The sequence below is a fragment of the Erinaceus europaeus genome, chromosome 3 (genome assembly GCF_950295315.1).
Source record: "Erinaceus europaeus chromosome 3, mEriEur2.1, whole genome shotgun sequence".
Taxonomy (NCBI): domain Eukaryota; kingdom Metazoa; phylum Chordata; class Mammalia; order Eulipotyphla; family Erinaceidae; genus Erinaceus; species Erinaceus europaeus.
The window spans coordinates 125,747,333-125,772,554 of NC_080164.1; the positions used below are offsets into that span (position 1 = coordinate 125,747,333).

At 41.5% G+C, this 25,222-nt stretch overlaps 1 protein-coding gene across 1 annotated transcript in view; it reads right to left on the minus strand.

Moving 5' to 3' along the window:
* Positions 1 to 24,665, minus strand: part of SCARB2 (scavenger receptor class B member 2) — a 77,997-nt gene extending 53,332 nt beyond the window's left edge. Inside the window, exon 1 of the mRNA XM_007519818.3 lies at positions 24,167 to 24,665. Coding sequence (XP_007519880.1) covers positions 24,167 to 24,283 — 117 coding nt within the window. The 5' untranslated portion in view covers positions 24,284 to 24,665. The remainder of the gene's footprint in view (positions 1 to 24,166) is intronic.
* Between the last annotated feature and the right edge of the window lie 557 nt (positions 24,666 to 25,222).

Here is a 25,222-nt window from a genome sequence, read left to right on the forward strand (position 1 = left end):
CTCATCATACTGCTTTAGTAGTTGCTCGCATTCAGCATCAAGACAAGGCGTATAGTTAGCACGTCTCCCACGAGGAATGGCTTGGGAAGCTGCTTTGAAGATGGCTTGGCAGAAGCGCCTGTAGGAATCTTCAGAGGGGATAGAGTTAATTGGAATTGCAGGAATAGATTTGTTGGTAAGATCACTGAACAAACGCCAGTTTGCTTTCCGAAAGTTCCATCTTAGTTTCTCCGAGCACAGAATCAGTGGGAGCTGGAGACCAATGTGGATGATAGCTGGTGATGACTGTGGTGATGACTGTGCGGGAAGATCTTGAGAACGTGTCTCGTAGCGGGAAAGGCTTGGCCGTTGACTGTGCTAATCCAGCACAGGTCAGGTGACGAGTCTTTATTCCATCTAGCACTGTGAAAAGAGCCTGGCTGTTTGGGATCGTATAATAGGGAGAGGTCATTCGCTGAAGCCCAGTCGGCTAAGATAGAGCCGTCAGCACGAGTGGAGGAATATCCCCAGTCTTGGTGATGACTATTAAAGTCTCCAACGTAAATGGCTGGGTGATTCAGGCTAGGCAGGACCTCAGTATCCCATGAGGCACTGGGAGGCTTATATACGTTGACGAGCTGAATAGTTCCAATAGTAATGGAGTCGTAGAAGGTCGAAGAGGCCGTATGGTAAACATCCGCAAGACACGATTTGGCGTAGATGGCTTGGCCATGTTTAGGATGGACATTATAGCATATTAAATCGAATCCTCTGATGGTGAATCAAGCAGCTTCATCGACTGCTATATGTGTTTCTTGTAGGCAAATAACATCTGCCTGATGCTGTATCGCCAATTGACCAATAAGAACGCGTTTGGCAAAGGACAGCCCCTTAACCTGGTGTGTGCACCAGGTTAAGCACACACATTACAGTGATCAAGGACCTGAGTCCAAGCCCCTGGTTCCCACCTGTAGGAGGAAAGCTTCTCGAGCGGAGGAGCAGGTCTGCAGGTGTCTCTCTCTGTTTCTTTCCCTCTATTTCCCCCTCCCCTCTCAATTTCTCTCTGTCTTTATCCAATAATAAATAAATAAATAATTTTTAAAAATAGACTTAACCTGAGACCTCAGAGCCTCAGGCACAAAAATCTCCCTCCCTCTCTCTCTCCCTCTCTCTCTTTCTCTCTCTTCTTCTCTCTCTCTCTCTCTCTCTCTCACACACACACATACATATATGAATGAATTCGAAATGCTTAAGATTAGAATTCTTTCCAGAATAAAAAAAATCACTCAAATTAAAAAAAAATAGCTGGATTCTCAAAACGGAAGGCATTAACCTATAGAAAAAGAGTTGTTTTTTTTTCTTTAATAGTCTCTATAATGAAGTTCCTGGACAAATATTTGGTCAATCAGTAAAATATTGTGATAGAAAATGTAGACAGTATGTTTCACCGATTTTGCTTACAAGAACTGGAGAGAGAAAAACTTAATATGAAGTAATGAGAGAGGAGCAGAAAGAAACACACGAATAGGGGGTCGGGCGGTGGCGCAGTGGGTTAAGCGCATGTGGCGCAAAGCGCAGGGACCGGCGTAAGGATCCTGGTTCGAGCCCCTGGCTCCCCACCTGCAGAGGAGTCGCTTCACAGGCGGTGAAGCAGGTCTGCAGGTGTCTATCTTTCTCTCCCCTTCTCTGTCTTCCCCTCCTCTCTCCATTTCTCTCTGTCCTATCCAACAACGAATTGCGTCAACAAGGGCAATAATAATAACCACAACGAAGCTACAACAAGGGCAACAAAAGGGGGGAAAATGGCCTCCAGGAGCGGTGGATTCATGGTGCAGGCACCAAGCCCAGCAATAACCCTGGAGGAGGAAAAAAAGAAAAAAAAAAAAAAGAAACACACGAATGGTCACATGCAAAGGCACAAACCACCTGCATAACTACAGATGGGGGGGATCTTTTAAAGAGATGTATTTATTTAACATGGGGGGACAGAGCACTACTTTGGCACATGTAGTGGCTCATTTGTCATGTCAGTTTCAGTTAGACACTGAGAAAGTAGTAGTTTCATTAGAATCACAGGAACACATAATTCTTTCTTTTAATTTTTTTATTATCTTTACCTATTCATTGGATAGAGACAGCCAGAAATCAATAGGGAAGGGAGGATAGAGAGGAAGAGAGAAAGAGAGACAGAGGGACGCCTGCAAGCACTGCTTCACCACGTAAGAAGTTTTCCCTTGCAGGTGGGGGCTCAAACCTGGGTCCTTATGCATTGTAACATGTGTGCTCAACCAGGTGTGCCACCACCTGGCCCCTAGAAACACATAATTCTAACACCTATCAGTTTGTGTATCTTATCAGTAATGAAGTACCCTAAATAACTGAATTCAGCTGTTCCTTTTTTTAGTGGAAAGAAAAATCTGTTCCTCTCCATGACCTTTTTTTCTTTTTTTTAATGTGCATTAATTTTCATTTTTACTTAATCTTACATACTCTGCACATTTCCAAAGTTACTTAAATAATCTTTCTCCTTAACCTCTTTTTCTTTAATTAATTATTTACAAAATTATAAAATAACAGTGGTACAATTCCACATCAACCCCACCATCAGGGTTCTATCACCATTCTTTCCACTGGAAACTGCAGTAGTTCTCCCAAGGTCATAGATACGGGTTGACTATTATTTATTTCTCTTTTTTTGAAATATTTTATTTGTTAATGAGAAAGAAAGAGAGAGAGAAAGAATCAGACATCACTCTGGTACATGTGCTGCCAAGGATTGAACTCAGGACCTCATGCTTGAGAGACCAATGCTTTATCCACTGTGCCATCTCCTGGACCACTGGGCTCACTGTTTCTATATATCCCACTTTTTCTATAGTTCTTCCTTTTCTTCCATTTTAAGCTACACCTACTTTTCCAACTTTTATAGTTTCTTTTTTATCTGAGAAGCTTGAATTTTTTCCCAGCTGTTAAAACATTGTCATTTGCTGTATCCAAATTCATGACCCTTATTCTTAACTATGTGAAACAATGATACAAAATGACTTTCATACAAAGTATAGCACTATATATGTAAATCATCAAAATACTATGGAAGACATTGAGTATCGATAATCAGCAACACAGATATGGTTTCTTTGTTCCAGGAGATCAATGGACAGTGAGTGCACCAGAGAATGGAATCTGCAGAGGTCAGACAATGAACAAAGAAAGGTGATGCTTACAGTGAGTCAGGAAGAATAAATCCAAATTTAGCAAGCAGAGGGAGATCACAGGGTGCACACCTTATGAAAAATTATGTTGTCTGTCAGTACAGAGTCAAGCCTTCCCCCCAGTCTGCTCTATGGCCATTGTTCCTGGAGCCCCATGCTTAATCAGAAAGATATGGAGGTAGAGAGTGAGATAGACAAGGGTGCAGCAGTGGGACAGTGTTAGGTGTGATTAAGTGGGCTATATAGGGAATAAGGAGATTTGTTTAGAAACTCTTCAGGCATAGAAGTCTTTATTTTATGTTACACAATGGGAATGCATATTATGCCTCTGAGCAGCAAAATACTGTCAAGAGCTAGGCATTATATTGCCATTTTATCCTATCTCTACTAGGTGAAAATTGTCTTCCTGCTGGCACACATCAGGAGAACAAAGCTCAGAGTTTAGGAGAAAGTCCAAGGTAGGTTAACAGGGTGTGGAACCACCTCTCACCCCAAAAGTCACTCCTGACCTGTGCTCCTGGCAACGAATTTCACTGAATCCTTGAACACATGGAGAATAACAGTGGTGCAGGTTATAACTCCTCGTTTTTGTATTCAGGAAATGGTTCACTACAAAGAAACACTGTGGGGCAGGGGTGAGGTGGTAGCTCACTGGTATAGTATACATGTTATTATGTGCAAGGATCTGGGCTCAAGCCCTCGGTCCCCACCTGCATGGGGTGGGGGGACAGTAGGGGGGTGGGCTTCAAGAGTGGCAGAGCAGTGCTACAGTTGTCTCTTCTTTCTTTCTCTCCTTTCTCTTTTTTTTTTTTTTTGTCTCTTACCCTCTATCAAAAAGAAGAGAAATGACCACCAAGAGTGGGAGAGTCATGAAGGAACCTTGCCCCAGCAATAACAACAAATATATAAACAAATAATTTTTTACTATATTTTATTTTAATGAGAGAGAGAGAGAAATAGCAGAACACTGTTCAGCTCTAGCTTAAAGTGGTGCTGGGGATTAAACCTGGGGCCACAGGAGCCTCAAGCATGAAAGCCATTTGTGTAACCATTATGCTGTCTCCCTGTCTCTAAAAATAAATTTATTTTAAAAAAAACACTTTATCCTGGGAGTCAGGTAGAAGTGTAGTGGTTAAGCGCAGGTGGCACAAAGCACAAGGACCGGTGCAAGGATCCTGGTTCAAGCCCCCAGCTCCCCACCTGCAGGGGAGTCACTTCACAGGTGGTGAAGCAGGTCTGCAGGTGTCTATCTTTCTCTCCCCCTCTCTGTCTTCCCCTCCTCTCTCCATTTCTCTCTATCCTATCTAACAACAACGACAATAAAAACTACAACAATAAAACAAGGACAACTAAAGGGAATAAATAAATAAGTATTAAAATATATATTAAAAGAAACACTTTACCCCATATGATTAGATAAAACTCATGTGAGATGCTATTTGTTATACTTAAGATAAGGCAAGACACAAAGACTTCCACACTCCCATTTCTGTCCTCAAACTTGATTTGCTGAACCACTTAGATGAACAGAACAGCATGGCGACTATAGTTAATAACACTGTATTGCATATTCAGAAGTTGCTTAGAGATTAGATCTCAAGTGTTCTTACTTGCAACCACCATTCCCCATCCCACAAACATACAAATGTAATAATGTGAAAAATACATTAATCAGTTTGCCTGTGGTAATCATTTAAAAATATACATTATCCGAAACATTAGGTTGTATGTCCAGGGAGATGGCTTAGTGGTAAAGCACAGAACTTGCAAGCAAATCACATTATCCAGCTTAAATATATACCAATTTTATTTGTCAATCATTTCTCAAGCGAGCTACTACACCAAATTTTGGTTACATTTCTCTCCTTGCCAGCTTTGTTTACTACTGCCTATAAAAGAAAAAAGTTGTGGGTTAGCCTCTGGCACTCTGGCAGCTCAGACGATAAGACGTTCACTCCCTGGTACCAATCTCCTCCCCGCACTGCAGCAGTCCTTCCCTTTGTCACAATCCTTTCCAATCTTCTTAAATTTAGATTTGACTTATTTTACACTCCTGAAAATTGTGTCTTGAACTTCAGGCAAGAGGTATTGTGAAAAGTTACATTGAACATGAAAAGGCTATAGCTGGGACTACTATAAGGATTAAATTTGGCTGTACTTATAATGCTCAATAAACAATGACTTTTGAACCTTGATAAATTCCATCATGCCATCCCCTTATTATAACCATTTCTGAACTGAGACAGAGGGCTCCAGGACTTGGTTCTGGAAGAAACAAGGGGGTTGTAAAGATCCAGTGAGACTGCTGAAATAGAACAGCTCAGCAAATGTCCACCAATAAAAGAGAAAAGGAAGTAACCAAAAACCTTTAGTCATACTCTTTAGGTCCATGATTGGTCAACAATTTGTTTGGCTTTGTATGTTAACTCTCTTTTCAGCCACCGGGTTCCAGATGCTAGCAGGATGCCAACCAGACTTCCCTGGACAGACAACCCCACCAATGTGTCCTGGAGCTCCGCTTCCCCAGAGGCCTTTCCAGCTAGGGAAAGAGAGAGACAAGCTGGGAGTATGGATCAATGCCCATATTCAGCGGGGAAGCAATTACAGAAGCCAGACCTTCCACCTTCTGCATGCCACTATGACCTTGGGTCCATACTCCCAGAGGGTTAAAGAATAGGAAAGCTATAAGGGGAGGGCATGGGATACAGAGTTCTGGTGGTGGGAATTGTGAGGTGTTGTACCCCTCTTATCCTTTAGTTTTGTCAATGTTTCCTTTTTATAAATAAATAAATAAACAATAAAAATAATTATAATGCAAATAATAATAATAATAATAATAAGTCTCCCAGGTCAACTAGGAATACCAAAGGAACCTGAGACCTCAACGAGGCAGGACTATAACGACTTCAGGAACCTACCAAATCACCCACCGGTGAGTGCAAATATGTGTGGCTCATGGATAGAGAGGAGCCTAGGGAGAGATTAAGTGGATGGTAACAGTCCAGCAGTTTACCAGTTAAGTCACCACCTCCAGTCTGTCTTATCAACAAAAAGACTGCTGAAAGGAGGAGAGGACTCCCCGAAGACTCACCAAATGCAACTGTGAGTTTCCATTGCTACTGCCCTCAGAAGCTGGAGCAGCAGAGGGGAAGCCCTGTGTTGACAATGGGGACACAGAACTAACCAGGAAACTCAGGAAAGATCAACACCTTGGTGACCTAGCAGTAGGACTGTGTGGTAGAAACCTTGCCATATTGTACTCCTGATGAGAACATAGTGAATAGTTGCTGCAGAACCAACAGACTATAAATGGGACTTGTTTAGAAACTCACAGGGCCCAGCAGTGCTGCTCAGCTTGGCACAGAAGCTGAATTGAGCCTGGAGCTTTGGATGCTTGGGGTGTAAGAGTCTCTTTGCATAACCACTGCATTATCTCCTCCCCACCCTGCTTTATCTCTTGTTCAGGAGTGAGAAATTAATCTAAGAAGCCTACTTATAGTTTAAAAGCCCTCAGGCTCCCATAGCCTACAGGGAAGAAAAAGAACAAAAGAGCCTTTAAGCTACTGTGCTCCAACTCAGGGATTAAAATACTATTGAAGCAACTGTCAACTTCCACAACTGTGAACACTTTAAGTACCTTACTTAGACACAAGTAAACCTAGGCAAGAGTGATCAGTAATTTGAAAAATACTGAGAGAGGGACCTCATGTAACATAAAATATAGAATGGTTAAAACAACAAGAAGAAATACTGGAGAAATGAACCAGGACAAGAGTCAAACTAAAGGCACCCCAAAGGTTGAAGCACAAAATAATGAGGTCAACATCCAAACACTAGTTAAATAAATAATCACAGGAGTTAATAAGGAGTTTGAAAGACTTGTCATCAGAAATGCAGAAACAACAAATGAGACTCTGGAAGAAAACACTAATTATATCAAAGATATTAGAGAGCTAAAAGCTGAAATAGCTGAACTAAGAACACAACTAGCTTAACAAGCTAAAACAGTATCAGAACAGAGTAACAAAATAGATGAACTCTAGAAAATGGTAGAAGGGGAGAGAGAATAGAATCAATGAGGCTGAAGACAGAATTAGCAAGACTGAGGATGAATTAGAGACAACTAAGGAGCTATGAAATCATCCCAAGCATATTCTCAGACCACAGTGGAATTAAACTAACACTTAACAATGAACAAAAGATTAGTAATAGTCCCAAAATGTGGAAACTCAACAGTATACTACTTAACAACTACTGGGTCTAAGAGGAAATAAAGGAAGAAATCAAAATGTTTCAGGAGTTCAATGAAAATGAAGACACAACTATCAAAATATTTGGGACACAGCTAAGGCAGTACTGAGAGGGAAGTTCATAGCCATACAAGCACACATCAGGAAACAAGAAAAAGCACAAATAAACAGCCTGATTGCACATCTTAAAGACCTAGAAGAAGAAAAACAAGGGAACCCTAAAGCAACCAGAAGGACAGAAGTCACTAAAGTTAGGGCAGAAATCAATAACATTGAAAATAAGAAAACCATACAAAAGATCAATGAAAGTAAATGTTGGTTTTTTGAAAGAGTGAACAAAATTGACAGACCTTTAGTGAGACTCACAAAACAAAAAAGGGAAAAGACCCAAATAAATCAGATTGTAAGTGAAAGAGGAGATATCACAACAGACACCGCAGAAATTCAACATATCATGTGAGACTTCTAAGAACAACTATATACCACGAAGCTAAAGAACCTGGAAGAAATGGACGAGTTCCTAGATACCAAAAACTTCCAAAATTAAATAAAGAGGAACTAGATAACATGAACAGGCCCATCACAGCTAATAAAATTGAAACAGTTATCAAAAATATTCCCAAAAATAAAAGTCCTGGGCCAGATGGTTTTACAAATGAATTCTACAAAACCTTCAAAGAAGAACTAATACCTCTACTTTTAAAAGTCTTCCAGAACACTGAAGACACTGGAATACTCCCTTCCAACTTCTAAGCCAACATCACGCTGATACCAAAAGCAGACAGGGACACAACCAAAAAAGAAAACTACAGACCAATATCTCTGATGAACATAGATGCTAAAATATTGAACAAAACTCTGTAGCCAACAGGACACAGCAGTATAGTAAAAAGATTGTTCATCATGACCAAGTGGGGTTTATCCCAGGCATGGAAGGTTGGTTGAATATACGTAAATCAACCAATGTGATCCACTACATCAGTAAAAGCAAGATCAGAAAACCACATGGTCATATTAATAGATGCAAAGAAAGCCTTTGAAAAATACATCCCTTTATGATCAAAACACTACAAAAAATGGGAATAGATGGTAAATTCCTGAAGATAGTGGAGTCTATATATAGCAAACCTACAGCCAGCATCATACTCAATGGTGAAAAACTGGAAGCATTTCCTCTCAGATCAGGTACTAGACAGGGATGCCCACTATCACCATTACTATTCAACATAGTGTTGGAAGTTCTTGCCATAGCAATCAGGCAGGACCAAGGAATTAAAGGAATACAGATTGGAAGAGAAGAAGCCAAACTCTCCCTATTTGCAGATGACATGATAGTATACATAGAAAAACCAAAGGAATCCAGCAAGAAGCTTTTGGAAATCATCAGGCAATACAGTAAGGTGTCAGGATACAAAATTAACAATCAAAAGTCAGTGGCATTCCTCTATGCAAACACTAAGTTAGAAGAAGTTGAAATCCAGAAATCAATTCCTTTTACTATAGCAACAAAAACAATAAAATATCTGGGAATAAACCTAACCAAAGAAGTGAAAGACTTGTATACTGAAAATTATGAGTCACTACTCAAGGAAATTGAAAAAGTCACAAAGAAGTAGAAAGATATTCCATGTTCATGGGTTGGAAGAATTAACATCATCAACATGAATATACTACCCAGAGCCATATACAAATTTAATGCTATCCCAACCACATTTTTAGGAGAATAGAACAAATGCTACAAATGTTTATCTGGAACCAGAAAAGACCTAGAATTGCCAAAACAATCTTGAGAAGAAAGAACAGAACTGGAGGCATCACACTCCCAGATCACAAATTGTATTATAGAGCTGTTGTCATCAAAACTGCTTGGTACTGGAACATGAATAGACACACTGATCAGTGGAATAGAATTGAGAGCCCAGAAGTAAGCCCCCACACCTATGGACATCTAATCTTCGACATAGGTGCCCAGACTACTAAATGGGGAAAGCAGAGTTTCTTCAACAAATGGTGTTGTAAAAACTGGTTTGAAACATGCAGAAGAATGAAACTAAACCACTTTATTTCACCAAACACAAAAGTAAATTCCAAGTGGATCAAGGACTTGGATGTTAGATTACAAACTATTAGATACTTAGAGGAAAATATTGGCAGAACTCTTTTCCGCATAAATTTTAAAGACATCTTCAATGAAACAAATCCAATTACAAAGAAGACTAATGCACATATAAACCTATGGGACTATATCAAATTAAAAAGCTTCTGCACAGCAAAAGAAACCACTACCCAAACCAAAGAGACCCTTCACAGAGTGAGAGAAGATTTTTACATGCCATACATCAGACAAGAGGCTAATACCCAAAATATATAAAGAGCTTGCCATACTCAACAACAAGAAAACAAATGACCCCATCCAAAAATGGGGAGAGCACATGGACAGAATATTCACCACAGAAGAGATCCAAAAGGCTGAGAAACACATGAAAAAATGCTCCAAGTCACGACAACGATGAGATACCACTTCACTCCTGTGACAATGTCATACATCAGAAAAGGTAACAGCAGCAGATGCTGGAGAGGTTGTGGGGTCAAAGGAACCCTCCTGCACTGCTGGTGGGAATGTCAGTTGGTCCATCCTCTGTGTAGAACAGTCTGGAGAACTCTCAGAATGCTAGAAATGGACCTACCCTATGATCCTGCAATTCCTCTCCTGGGGATATATCCTGAGGAACCCAATACACCCATCCAAAAATATCTGTGTACACATATGTTCTTGGCAGCATAATTTGTAATAGCCAAAACTTGGTAGCAATCCAGGTGTCCAACAACAGATGAGTGGCAGAGCAAGTTGTGGTATATGTACACAATGGAATACTACTCAGCTATTAAAAATGGTGACCACCGTTTTCAGCCCATCTTGGAGCTTGAAGAAATCATGTTAAGTGAAATAAGTCAGAAACAGAAGGATGAATATGGGGTGATCTCACTCTCAGGCAGAAGTTGAAAAACAAGATCAGAAGAGAGAACACAAGTAGAACCTGAACTGGAATTTGCGTATTGCACCAAAGTAAAAGACTCTGGGGTGGGTGGGTGGGAGAATACAGATCCAAGAAGGATGACAGAGGACCTAGTGGGGGTTGTATTGCTATATGAAAACTAGGAAATGTTATGTATGTACAAACTATTGTGTTTACTGTCAAATATAAAAATAAAAATTTAAAAAAGAAGAAAGAAAGGAAAGAAACAGGATTCCACATAAAATCAAACTTCTTTAGAGAGAATATTCCCATCATGGAGTTAACACTGGTGTTTCTCTTTGGCATGGCATGTATTCTACAACCATATGTTACAGCAGTGGGCAAAAAGAAATGATTGTTTCTGTTGACCCCCGCCCCACACACACACATCTCTGTTTCTATTTGCTATCACACCTACCACAGTCAGTTACATTCACAAGAAGAGTCGGTACTAATGTTGAGGTAAAATCTGTATGGCCAATTTTTTTCTTGCTAGTTAACTAGACTTACATAGTGTAAACAATTGAGGTACAAGGCTTAAGAGACCTATGACTACATTTGAATAGTCAGGCTCTGTTATTTTCTTTGCTGTATGATCTAGGTCAAATAGTTTAATTTACATGTGTCTCAATGTAATTATCTGTAAAATAATATGGCAATCTTAGCACCTACCTCACTGGAACTATTAAGATGACATCAAAAGAAACAGAATGAAAGGACATTAGAATCCTGTTGTGTCCTCTAGACACCAATACAGGGGAGATGAAAGGTTGTACCTATGTGTTACAGACTATACTATAAACCACTAACCTTCCAATAAAATTAACAAAAAAGAGAAAAAAAAATAATAAAATAACATAAATAAAATTTCAAAAACAAAAAAAAGAAAAAAAATAATTCCAAACCCCAGAAGAACCAACAAGTAAGAAGTTAGCAGATGGTTAATTGTGTTTATCTCACCTGGCTTGCATCCAGCTCTCAGGTGATCAACAGCCCAAAGACCAGAGGAAGTAGAGGAAGTGTTTCTAGAAAGAAGAAAGAAAAATACTCTCTAGGAGGGTCAAACTGTCCGGCAGTCTGACTTGAATTTGTCCTTGCAAGTTACAAACTAACTAAGGAAAGTTCAAGATAGAAGAAATTTTTAGTAGAGGGAACTCTGTGTAAACAAGGCAAGTGAAAAAGCTAACAATAGGTCCTGGGAATGGAGTTCAATGGTAACCACATGCTGAGCACAGACATGCTTGAGGTTCTGATCAGTCCTTAGCATACTGAAAAGAAAAAAATGAATAAAATAATCTTCAAAAGTATGTCAGATACTGGTCCCCAGCAATATTACTGGTGACAATTTTTAATTGATATCAGAGTTTCAATTTCTAAAAATTGGTTTTGGGTGGCAGTATGGAGGCTGAAAAAAAAAATAAAACACTAAGTTTAGAGTTCCAGACACTGTCTCAATCCCAAATCAGGTTCCCTGATTATTATCATCTTTTATCAGTATTTTACAGTTAATAAAACAATATTGATGTATTATTTGTAACTAAAGTCCATGGTTTACCTTACTGTTCACTCATGGAGTTATACATTCTGTGCGTTTTGGACAGACTTGTAATGCTAGGACTCTGCTTTTAGAGTATTATAGGAAGCACTCTGATATAGAAGTATTTTACTGTTGGGAGTCGGGTGGTAGCATAGCAGGTTAAATGCACAAGGACTAGGGTAAAGATCCCGGTTCCATCCCCGGGCTCCCCACCTGCAGAGGAGTCGCTTCACAAGTAGTGAAGCAGGCCTGCAGGTGTCTATCTTTCTCTCCCCCCTCTGTCTTTCTCTCCTCTCTCCATTTCTCTCTGTCCTATCTAACAACGATGACATCAACAACAATAATAACTACAACAAAAAAATAAGGGCAAAAAAGGGGAAATAAATATTTAAAAATATATATTTTACTGCCTTATAAATCTACTATGTTCCACCTATTTATACCATGCCTCCTTCCCCAAGCGACTGACAACCACTGATCTTTGTGTTGCCTTCATAATTTTGCCTTTTCCAGACTGTCAGTTTGAATTATATAGTATATATATATATATAACCTTTCATACTGGCTTCTTTCACTTGACATTATGCATTGAATTTCTTTCATGTCTTTTATGACTTATTGACTTATTAGTTTTGAAACTAATAATAATTTAGTATAAATGTATCGTGGTTTTATTTGTCCATTTTACTTTTGAAGGACACCCTCCAAATTTTAGCTATTGTGACTAGAACCAGCATAAGCATGGGTAAGGTTTTAACTTACTTTGGAAAATACCAGCACTTAATGAGAGTTCCTCTTGCTCTACATCCTCGTTACCATTTAGTGTTAGGCTTTCTCAGGACCGTAGAAAAAAGTGGGCAAACAAACAAAACCATACACACACACACACACGCGCACACACACACGCACACACACACACACACATACACACACACACACCCATGTATGTAAACAATAGTTAATATCTGTGACTCAGTGCCTGCACTAAGAATCCACTGCTCCATTTTTCCCATTTTGTTGCTCTAGTTGTAGTTGTTATTGTTGCCATTGCTGCTGTTGTTGGATAGGACAGAGAGAAATCAAGAGAGGCAGGGAAGACAGAGAGGGAGAGAGAAAGACAGATACTGCAAGCCTGCTTCACTGCCTGTAAGGTGACCCCCCTGCAGTGGGGGTGGGGGGGGGGCTCAGAACTGGGATTCTTATGCTGGTTCCTGCACTTTGCACCATGTGCGCTTAACCCGCTGCACTACCGCCCACCCCTCACTACTGCAGTTTCTAATGAAGTGAATGGGGACACAGAACTCTGGTGGTGGGGAACGGTGTGGAATTATACCCCTGTTATGGCTTTGTAAATTAATATTAAATCACTAATAAAAAAATTAAGGCATGTCAGAATCACATTGACAACAGATTCTGTTGTGACCTGAGTTTCTTCCTTCAAATTGCTTCCACCCCAACACCCCATAAGTCACCCTCCTCTCAATGACCACTCTTATTCTGGTCAACTTCCAAAGTCACATCAGCATCTCATTTCACCTAAAACCAGCATCTGTTTACTTTTATTCCATTCAAATGCTGTCCTCAAGAATTTGGGCTCTTCGGCACTTTTAATAAATCTCTCTTCCTCCACCCCACATAGCTGGATGCTTGAGAAGGGACCTAGTGCAAGGTTTAACATATCAAAACAGTATACACAATTTTGCCCAAAGTGCGATAACTGTTATGTAAGAAAGTGCCTTAATGCTTAGATGAGGCATACTGAAGGATGTGATGTCTGTGATTTACATTCAAATAATTCAAGAAATTAAAAAAAAACTGTAGCAGAGTCAGATGCAGTAAATAAAGAGGATGTTACAACTGATAGATTGAAGTGAACTGAAATATTGCATGGGACATACTAATATTAAGGTATTATTGGTTGTTTATCTGAACTTCAGATTGAATGAGACAGCCTGAGCCCCACCCCAAAGAGACCAAAACCTGGAGAAACCATCACTTGGACTCTGCTCCTGGGCGACCAGCCGTCAGCCCTGGAGGAGACGGAAGTAGGGCAATTACGTGAGGCAACAGTGAGGATGGGTTGGCACTGAAATGTGAGGGCACTGAGAAAAATGGACCTGAGCTCCAGAGTTTTACAAATGACTGCATGACCTGGTTATGCTAATGTGTCCAAAGAAAGCACCCCATCTTCCTGACACATGATGGCTCAGAGAAGGCTCTGCGTTGACTTCAAATTTTTACTATCCATCTTAGATCCTTGGGATACACAATGGGACATCGCCAGGAATTTGTTCTGCAAAGAAGAACCCAGAAATTCACAAGCAATGACCCTAGCCTTCAGTCCTAAGACTGCTGACATAGGAAGTCATTCACTCTGCTCATGCAACAAGCCCCTTTACTTCCCTAGTCAAGAGGAACTTTTCCCTTTGCTTGGAGAAGCACAACACCTGGCTTGCAAATGAGTGACCCTCCTTACTCAGGATTCTACTCCAATGGAAGCCAGCAGACAAACTCTGCAATCAGCTGAGATTGCTAGTTACACTAGAAAAGTAAGATTACATGAAAGTAAATAAAGGAACCAAAGGGTGGCAGGGGAGGGGGGAGGATGACACAGAGGTAAGGCTCTGAATTTCAAGCGTGATCCCTTTTTGTTGCCCTTGTTGTTTATCGTTGTTGTGGTTATTATTGTTGTTGCTATTGCTGTCGTTGTTGGATAGGACAGAGAGAAATAGAAGAGGGGAAGATGGGGGGGGAGGGGGAAGACAGCTGCAGACCTGCTTCACCGCTTATTAAGCGACACCTCTTACAGGTGGGGATTCAGGGGTTCCAACCAGGATCCTTGCACAGGTCCTTGTGCTTTATACTATGTGTGCTTAACCCATGTGCTATCACCTGGCCCCCAACTGAGCATTTTTTATGTGTCCATAGATATAAGTCCTGTTTTCCAGAGGAAATTTAGTGAAGGACATCAAGCAGACATGTAAGAGTCAATTTTATGCAAGATGCAGTGATTCAACCCACAGAAAGACCCATGTCCATGAACTGGATCATTTCAGCTGGATTAATCCATCCAAAAGTCCCCATCTGACCTCTCATAGCTGTGCAAAGTCCACACAGATAAAAATTGACTCATGACTTTTTCTCCAGTCATTCATTAATCTTACTGATCTCACTGACCTTTTGCCTCTATTTCTATTCCTAAGCTCATTCATTAATGGCTTATATTGAGACAGTGCTATAATAGACTACTGACTGACCTCTATCTCTATTATATTATTATTATTATTATATTACTACTACTACTATTATTAGCTAAGGTGGGGTCTCACACATACGCAATTTCACCACTTGGGAACTTTTTCATTCAAAGAGAGAGAGAGAGAAAAGATAGAGCACTAGAGCTTCCTCTGGTGTCATGACATCTCTTAACTGATGTTGGGACTCAAACCTGGGTTATGCACACAGAAAGGTGCTAGAGCTCTACCTGGTGAGCTATCTCTTCAGTACCTAGCTCTATTCCCTTGAAGCCCGTTATTCACCTTGGTTTCCAGACAGTCTAGTTGAAAATGTCTTATTGCACTACACACTCTCCTCACTACTCACAGTATAAAGCCTAAAATATTTGACCTAAACTCTGCCATTCTCTGATAGCCTGCCACCTGTCATTCCCTGGTAGACACTTTAAGTTGACACTAGAAACACCCAGCTGTCCACTGTTCTCCAGGTAAAGGCTAGATCAGCGGCCTCTTCGAAAAGCTGGCATGATGTGACACAGTCACAAGACATTCATTCAAGTCAGAGAGAAGTATTTCAGGAAGAGAATTAAGACTGTTGCTGAACAAGCTGTCCTAGTTTAAGTCACTTTCAAATGATAAAAATAAGCACTCAGGGAATTGCATTAGTCTTTGATGAGAACAAATACTAGGTTTAAGGAAACTTTCAGGACTCAAGAGCACTGCTGATTGTTCTTTTAGTTCAACAAAGTAGTACTTAATAATTAAACACAACGTGAGCATCTATGTTAGCATCTGTACAGTTTAAATTCAGCCAGAAAGGATGCCTTCTGAGGACTCTGCCTAGTAATGTGAGCACCGTTCTCATAGGACTCCAGACTAATAAATGTCTAGCACCAACTGGCTTGGTTGTCTTTAAAAATTCTCCCTCAAAGTTAGCAAGCTGCCCTAGACTCTTGCAGAAATTCCAGTAATTTCTACTTCTTACTGTTTTTATTTCTCCGTTGAAGAATAAGAAATAAGCTACAGCTGAGATTCTGTTCTTATTCTCTGATTTTATTTCAGGAATAGACAAACTGGTATTCTTTCTTTCTCCCTTTCTTCCTTCCTTCCTTTCTTTCTTTTTCTTTCTTTCTTCCCTTTGCCTCCAGTGTTATCACTGGGGCTCAGTGCCTGCAATACAAATCCACTGCTCTTGAAGGCCATTTTTTTTTCCATTGTTGTTGCTGCTGCTGCTATTGTTATTGTTGTTGCTGGACAGGACAGAGAGAAATTGAGAAAGGAGGAGAAGACAGAGTGTGGGAGAGAACGATAGACACCTATAGACCTGCTTCACCACTTGTGAAGTGATCTTCCTGCAGTTGGGGAGCCGGGGGCTCAAACTGGGATCTTTACTCCAGTCCTTGTGCTTCACACTATGTGCGCTTAACCCGGTGCACTACCACCTGGCCCCTGTTTTTCTTTCCTTTTGATGTCATTGTTGCTTAAGTCATTTTGCTTTATTTGCAACTATAATGATTCCAGCTAATGATATCTGACAACTGAAGCTCAAATGTTAGCTCATGTGTAAGCTGTTGCATGTACATATTATAAATCATATACAGGATGGAGCTGGAAGATAAGCTCACCCAGTAGAGTTCACACTAGATAAGCTCACCATACTCAAGGACCCAGGTTCAAACCCCTAGCACCACACTGAAGCACCATGCACAACAGGTGTTGTGGTGTCTATCCTTTGCCTCTTTCCCTATCATAATTTAGAAAGAATCTGCTGGGAGCAATGGAATTGCATAAGCACAGATCACCAGTGTATCCCACCCACCTCCAGTTACATACAGAATAATGAAGCAAAATAGTTATCCTAAGGAAGAAAAAAACCTCTTGCTACAAAATACCTATAAAGAATTGTTTAAAAAGTTTCTGGGTGGGGGGCCATGCCGTGGCACACCTGGTTAAGCACTCACATGACAGTGCACAAGGACCAAGGTTCAAGCCCCTGGTCCCCACCTGCAGGGGGAAAGCTTCACAAGTGGTGAAGCAGCGCTGCAGGTGTCTCTCTATCTCTCTCCCTCTATCTCTCCTCCCCTCTCAATTTCTTTCTGTCTCTATCCAATAACAAGTAAAAAAAAGTTTCCAAGTAGGTTGGGTGGTGACACAGGCTAACCAGTAGAGTGCAGAGTTACAATGTACAAGGAACCAGGTTCAAGCCCCAGGCCCCTACCTGCAAAGGGGGAAACTTCATGGGCAGTGAGACAGGGCTGCATCTCTCCCGCTCCCTCTCTCTCTGCCCTTCCCTATCTCCTCATCAATTTCTTTCAATTTCTGTCCATATCTAGAATAAAATAAAAGTTTTTAGTTATAAATGTAAAAACAAGGCCGAAAGTTGGAGAAGGTAGTATAATGGTTATTCAAGAAGACTTTCACCCCTGAGGCTCCAAGGTTCCAGGTTTAATACTGAGCACCACCATAAACCAGAGCTAAGCAGTGCTCTGATGTCTCTCTGTGTCATTCTCTCTGTATCTCTCACTAAAACATAACAAGTAAAAAAAAAAAAAAGAAAGAAAGAAAGAAAGAAAAGAAAAGAAAAACAAGGCTGAAAACTTCCCAAAGAAAAATGCAGCCAGCAGACAGAAACTTCACCATAAGACCCAGATAAAAATTGAAGACATCAGTGTATGCAGTGGCTGAGGGAGTGGACAAGACTGAATTTCAAGATATCAATAAATCAGAAGTTTGGCTATCAAAACAGTGTTCAGTTCTGTAACTCGTGAAATCAGTCTTATTATTTTATTTGTGACTCTGTCTCTCAAAAATGAAATAAGTGAAGCTTGTTTGTGGTGCTTTCATCATCTCTTTATGTGTCTCCTCTTCCTTCCGTTACTCTTGATACTCAGAAGTACTGTGTTAAAAGTGAATATCCCTAAAATTGGAATTAGATGTTACAACTGTAATAATGTGACATTATTATAGCAATGACATTCACCTCATTCTCTCTAGAAAGGGTGCAAAACTCATATAGTGAAAGTACCACACACGAAAGTGAATGAGTGAGTGAAAGGTGAATTTGAACACTTATCTGAGTGTCAAACTGTAATAGTTGTATTTGCTTCTACAAATAAATAAGCCCGATTCTTTTCTTTTTAGTAAGCCCAATTCTTTTTCTTTGCTTCATTGTGGATAATTCACTACTTTAGGCTGACATTTTCACAGAGGAAGAAAGAGGAGAGAGAGAGAGAGAGAAATGTGAGACAGAGGAGACAGACAGACAAAAAGGCACCAAAGCTGGGGACTGAACCTGCATGGTGAAGCAATGCTACCATTTCCATCTTTGCTAAACACATGACCCACTCAGACTACCTTTCATTTTCTTTATTTCTTTTTTTTTAAATATTTTATTTATTAATGAGAAAGACAGGAGGAGAGAGATAAAGAACCAGGCATCACTCTGGTACATGTGCTCCCAGGGACTGAACTCAGGACCTCATGCTTGAGAGTCTAGTGTCTTAGCCACTGTGCCACCTCCCGGACCACTTGTTGTCTTTCTTTTTGCTCTTATTTATTTATTTATTTATTTATTTATTTATTTATTTATTTTTTCCCTCCTCCAGGGTTATTGCTGGGCTGGGTGCCTGCACCATGAATCCACCGCTCCTGGAGCCATTTTTCCCCCCTTTTGTTGCCCTTGTTGTAGCTTCGTTGTGGTTATTATTATTGTCCTTGTTGACGCAACTCGTTGTTGGATAGGACAGAGAGAAATGGAGAGAGGAGGGGAAGACAGAGAAGGGGAGAGAAAGATAGACACCTGCAGACCTGCTTCACCGCCTGTGAAGCGACTCCCCTGCAGGTGGGGAGCCGGGGGCTCGAACCGGGATCCTTACTCCGGTCCCTGCGCTTTGCGCCACATGCGCTTAACCCACTGCGCCACCGCCCGACCCCTTATTTATTTATTTTTATAAAGAGGATCTGGTAGACAGATAATTCTCAACTCTGAGACAATAGATCAAGCTTGAATTATCATACATTCCCTGGCTCTTGTGGTTAGGAGATCAGGGAGGGTGGTGGGATGGGACAAGGAAAGAGAATCCACCAGAGGGCAGCCTCTTTGCTCAGACAACTGCTCAGCAGGACTCAGGGTGGACTCACTACTGCTGAGCATCCACTTTTTAAGAGAAGCTAGAAATCTGCATTGGGTGGTGGGGGATACCTATATTTTAAGAATAGGGAACAAGCTTTTGAGGGAAGGAAATCCCCATTCTCATATTACAAAATAAAGCTTCTACCTTCCACACGAAAAGCTGGAGAGCAGAGTGTTGATTTCTCTGGGACATCATGCAGATGGACACTTCTAGACAATTTCATTATAACTGCTCTGCAGAACAGAAGACAAATACAAAGCTAAACAAAAATAATATGCAAACAAAACCATTTTCTTGTATTCATCCAAGCAGTATTTACTGTCTATCTATTTTGCAAGACATTGCATTTGGTAGAATGAGAAGATAATCCAAAGCTGAGTGACAGGACACTTGCTTTCAAAGAGGGTGCAGGACAGCTTTAAATACTAAATTATGACATGAATTGAAAATTTCTGAAAGATCCAAAGCCAATGGAGAATTGTGGGGTAATCCAATCATGAGAGTGCTAACATTCTAGTCTAGTTTGATTAGCACACAGGGAAGGCAATAAATTTGCTGAATCAGCACCACTGGTGGCCAAGATGCTATCTTTAACACAGGATTCATGAGGGAATTAAAAAGACATATAAATAGACAACGTGCTTAGAAAAAAGATCTAGTGACTTGAGAGCATTAGTAAGATATTGAATAATTTCCAAATTAGCCTTATAGAAATGTAACAGGATCATTATATTATTTTTTTTTCTCTCCAGGGTTATCAATGTCACTATAATATATGTGAAATAGTAAAAAAAAAAAAAAAAAGTGAAATAGTAAAAAAATATGTTAACAGTCATCATCTTTATTCAATTTTGTCATAAAATTTCATTTTTCTATAATGATATATATTTTTAATTTTTTATTATCTTTACTCATTTATTGGATAGAGACAGTCAGAAATCGAGCAGAAGGGAGAGACAGAAAGAGACAGAAAGACACCTTCAACCCTGCTTTACCACTCGCAAAGCTTTCCCCCTGCAGATGGGGACTGGGGGCTTGAACCTGGGTCCTTGCGCATTGCGACACGTGCACTCAACCGTGCGCCACCTGGCCCCAATGATATATATTTTTATTTACTAGAAAAATAAACAAAAATAAAGAATAAAAAAGAAAAAGAACATTGTAAGGAGTAAAGACATGGGCTGATATACTATCCAAATTAGTCATGGATTTCACAATTAGCTTGTTAGCCTAGAGGTTGTTCCTACATGTCTGATTCAGCAGGACTAGTGAGTTATATATATATATATATATATATTTAAATTCCCTACAGTGTGGTTTGACGTAGTTCCTAGAATCTAAAGACTACACGTAGAACTACTGGTCTGTTTTAATGTCTTAACCGTTCGGGATGAAGGCACTCAGGACCAATGTAAATCTGTAAGATGTTAAAAGAAACATCAGATGATTTTGATGTCATAAGGTCACATCTATAAAAACCAGGGAGGATAATTTGGGATACCTTTGCTTGGGAATTAAAAAGAGGCAAGGATCCTGCTTCTGTTTACAAATCTAGGGCTCCTGCTTGTACAGAGACAATCACATTATCTATTACATATTTGGAAAGAGAAACTAGGAGAAAAAGCCTGTTCCCAGGAGACTTGGAAGCTGGAGACTTGGAAGAGATCGGGTGGGAAGTTCCAGTGGAATAAACAGCCTGGGCCTGAGTTGGGGATAAACAGAGGTAGCTGAGAGGGAGCCTGGGGTAGAGCAGCGGAAGAAGCTGGTATTACTGATGACTTCACAGTTTCTGCATTGCTCTCAGGAAGCTTAGCTGTGCTGAAGTCTCCACTTTGCAACTTTGCAAAATGAAAAATACCCTCTTTCTTAAGCTGATTTGAGTGAACATCAACTTGTTAGAGAGCAATGGACATATTTAACACCAAGAAATGAAAGACTGGTATGTGAAGGTAGATTGTATTATCAAGTCAAGATCTTTTGGGAGAGAGAGAAAAAAATAAAGATGCACATTAATACCTCAGCACAAAGGAAAATAAACAAAGATTATTACAGGGACCAAGGTGTGTGGTCATCCTCAGGGTAGAAAAGTGAGCCACATAGCCCAACCTCTCCATCTGGCCTCTGGTAAGTCATTTGTCTATATTTCTCATGTCACGTTACTATAAAAGCAGTTAGTACACTCTATCATTCTTTTTTTTTTTTAACTTTTTAATATTTATTTATTTTCCCTTTTGTTGCTCTTGTTACTTTATTGCTGTAGTTATTATTGTTCTCGTTGATGGATAGGACAGAGAGAAATGGAGAGTGGAGGGGAAGACAGAGAGGGGGAGAGAAAGAGAGACACCTGCAGACATGCTTCACCACTTGTGAAGCAATCCCCCTGCAGGTGGGGATCCGGGGGCTCGAACCGGGATCCTTACACCAGTCCTTGTGCTTTGCACCAGGTGCACTTAACCCGCTGCGCTACTGCCCAACTCCCTTTTTTACTTTTTAAAAATATTTTATTGTTTACCAGAGCACTGCTCAGTTCTGGCTTATCATGGTGCAGGGGATTGAATCTAGGACTCTTGAGCCTCAGGCATGAGATTCTCTGTGCATAACAATTATGCTATCTACCCCTGCTGCTATCATTCATTTTTTTATTTAAAATTTAAAAATTTTATTTATGTATTTAGTGAGAGTGAACATAAGAGGAGTAAAGCATCACTCCAGCACATGCAGTGCTAGGGACTGAACTCTGGACCTCACGCTTACAAGTCCTGTGCTTTGTCACTGAGGTGCCACCCACTGCCTGTCATCATGTGAACTGATTTTGCAGTATGGGTAATGAGTCCAGGCCCTCACCTGTGCACTAAGCCACCACTGATCAACTTCCCCACAGTTTATTTTCTGGAAAGAGAATAGTGAGAGAGGAAGAGACAGAGAGGAGAGAAGAGACACTATAACACCGTTCTACCATCCATGATAGCTCCAAGATGCCATGGTGCTCCCATATGATCATGTGGTGTTAGGGCTCCAGTCCCAGGCCCATGCAAGGTTAGGTTTTTGTTCTACCCAGCAAGCTATCTCCTGAAACCTCCCAACATACCTTCACAATTTCCTTGACTACAAAATAACAGATTGATGCCAAAGTCTTTTTAATTTTGTTGTTGTTGTTGTTCAGTTAGGTCAATATCCCATGGTCACCCAAGTAGTGAAGCCTGGATTCTTGCCCAGACAGCTGACCTCTTTCCCACTATTCTATACTGTCACTCTATGTGATCCAGAAGAGCAGAATAGTAATGCACAATCTCTGGCTGACTTAACACTGAAACTAGGTCTGCCATTTCTTTTCTGACCAATTCTGCCATACACTGTGGGAATTGAGCCTGGGACCTCAAGCATGCAAATCCTGTCTTCTACCACTGGAGACATCTCTTCAGCCCCATGAACTTAAAGAAATTATATTCATCTTTGCCATGGTACTTTCCCCCAGCCTCCCTTAGCTGTCAGATTTCAAGTTATTGGTAGGTAGCCTTTGGAAATCTCCATTACAAGAAAATGCCTATTCCCACTGGAAGGAGACAACTTTACTAACCTGAGTACAATGACCAAACTCTTGAGTTCTTTCATTTGGCCAACTGCAAGTGCCAAACAGTGAAAGAAACTAGGCAGGTGGTTGTAACTATTCAGAAAGACTGCTTTAGGAAAAAGTGATCCCAGTAACTTTCTCTTGTTCATCTTTCTTCTTCTTTCTTCTAATATTTATTTATTTATTGGATAGACTCAGTCAGAAATTGAGAGGGAAGGGGGTGATAGAGAGGGAGAGAGATTGAGAGACACCTGCAGCACTGCTTCACCAATCGTGAAGCTTTTCCCCTGCAGGTGGGGACTGGGTACTAGAACCTGGGTCCTTGCACACTGTAACATGTGCGCTCAACCAGGTGTGCCACCACCCGGCCCTCTCTTGTTCGTCTTTCTACACAGATTGGTGGGTGGGAGTCAAAAGGCAGAAGAAATAACCATTTTGCAAGTCAAAAGATGAAGTCTAAAATGACCAGCTCTCCAGCCCATAGAGGAAGAGACAAGTCCCAATCTTCAGATCCTGTTAAGAATCTAAATGCATCTTTGCCTAAAACACATGGCTGCTTGAGAAGATCAAGAATCAGTGTTGAGAAAAGCAACACAGTTGGACCAAAGGCCAAGCTGCTAAACAGGCAGGTTTTTATGGAATGGGGTGGCACTAGCCAAAAGGCCTGCCTAGTTTAGGGGTAAGAACACAGTAGACTGCACACCCGTTTCTCTTTTCACCCCAGCCCCTTACCACTTCAAAGGCAACCAAGCAGCCCAAAGACCTGCCTCCCTTGTGGTGTTTTTCGTTTAGTTTTGTTTGCTTCTGCATGACGTGAAAAGGAAATGAGTTTGAGCCCAGCAGAGATTGGGTGAAGGGAAGGCTGTGAGCATGTGCAAATGAAAGAATACAAGTGAAAGCCTCTTTTTTAAAAAACAGTCATAATTTGAAATAAATCCCACCCATGTTTTTATCATCAAGGGAACACGGGAATGTCCATCCTTCCCTCCAGATTCTTCTTTAATCCTAACCCCAGAAAACAAAGAAAAGAGAAGGTTCAGCTGGGAGTGCTGGGGGTGGTGGTGCTGGAAGTGCGCCCCAATGCATATTCCCCAGCCCCCAGCCCCCAGCCCCCCAACACACACACACACACACACACACACACACACACACACACACACACACACACACACACACAGAGAGAGAGAGAGAGAGAGAGAGAGAAACACAAACACACACCGCCCCTCCTCACCTTCTCTATCGTCTGGTCCACGGCCTTCTGGAAGACTCGGGCCACCAGCAGCGTGACGCTAGTGACCAGCAGGAGCAGGGACAGGGTCCCCACTACGTAGTAGCAGCACCTCCCCATGCCTCAGACGGCTCCCAGGCCGGGCGGTGCAGGCGAGCTACCCAGCACCAGCAGCAACAAGACTCCGTTGTGCAGGACCCTGAGGCTCGGAGTGTTCAGGCAGCTCCCGGCTCAGCGGCTGGCAAGTGCGCCTGGGCTGCAACACGGGCAGAGGCGGGGCCCGGACAGCCGGCTTTTGTTTCGCTTTCCCTGCAGGGGCCGCAGCTAATAGCGGAGGGGAGCGCGGGGCGGTGAGGCTAGCCACAATCCCGGGTGAGACTGCCAGCTGCCGGGCGGGGAGCGGGCGGGGCGAGATCGGCCGGGGTCCTGGGCCCCGCGGCGTCCGCCGATTCCGCCCCTGCCTGCCGGATGGCCCTGCACTCCCGGCTCCTGCTGCTCCGCGACCGCCCGCCAGGCATAGCCCAGCCCCGGCTGTCAACCCCACTACCGTCCCCAGTGCTCTAGACTCACACGCCCAGTTGCGGGCCTGTATTGCGGATCTACCAAGCGGTGGGCGCATGGGACCTTAACCGGGATAGACAGGCTCTGTTAGCAGGACACTGTGACAGTCACTGCAGCTCAGTGTGGCAAATACTGATCCATGGTGCATGCTGAGCTCAGCTAGGACCCCACGATTGAACTGGATCTTAGGATGCTCATGAGGGCTTCTATTTGAAAGAAAAGAGGAGAGATGGAAGTTATTTTTTACTACAGGCTTAGATATAAGGAGTGGGAGGGGCGAGAGGGTGTGTGTGCTGAGACCCCTTAGGGGGTCAGAGTTTCAAGGACTTGTTCTCTGTCCTGTTGTCCTACTGAAGAGCTGGGACTTTAACCCTCAGCAAGAGTTCACAGGAAACTTCAAGAAAGTGACCTCCATAGGGACACCAGGCTAAAGTTATACACAGCAAGGACTCAATAAGTGCTCATTGAGTGAATGCCAGCCATATGCTAGGCCTTGAC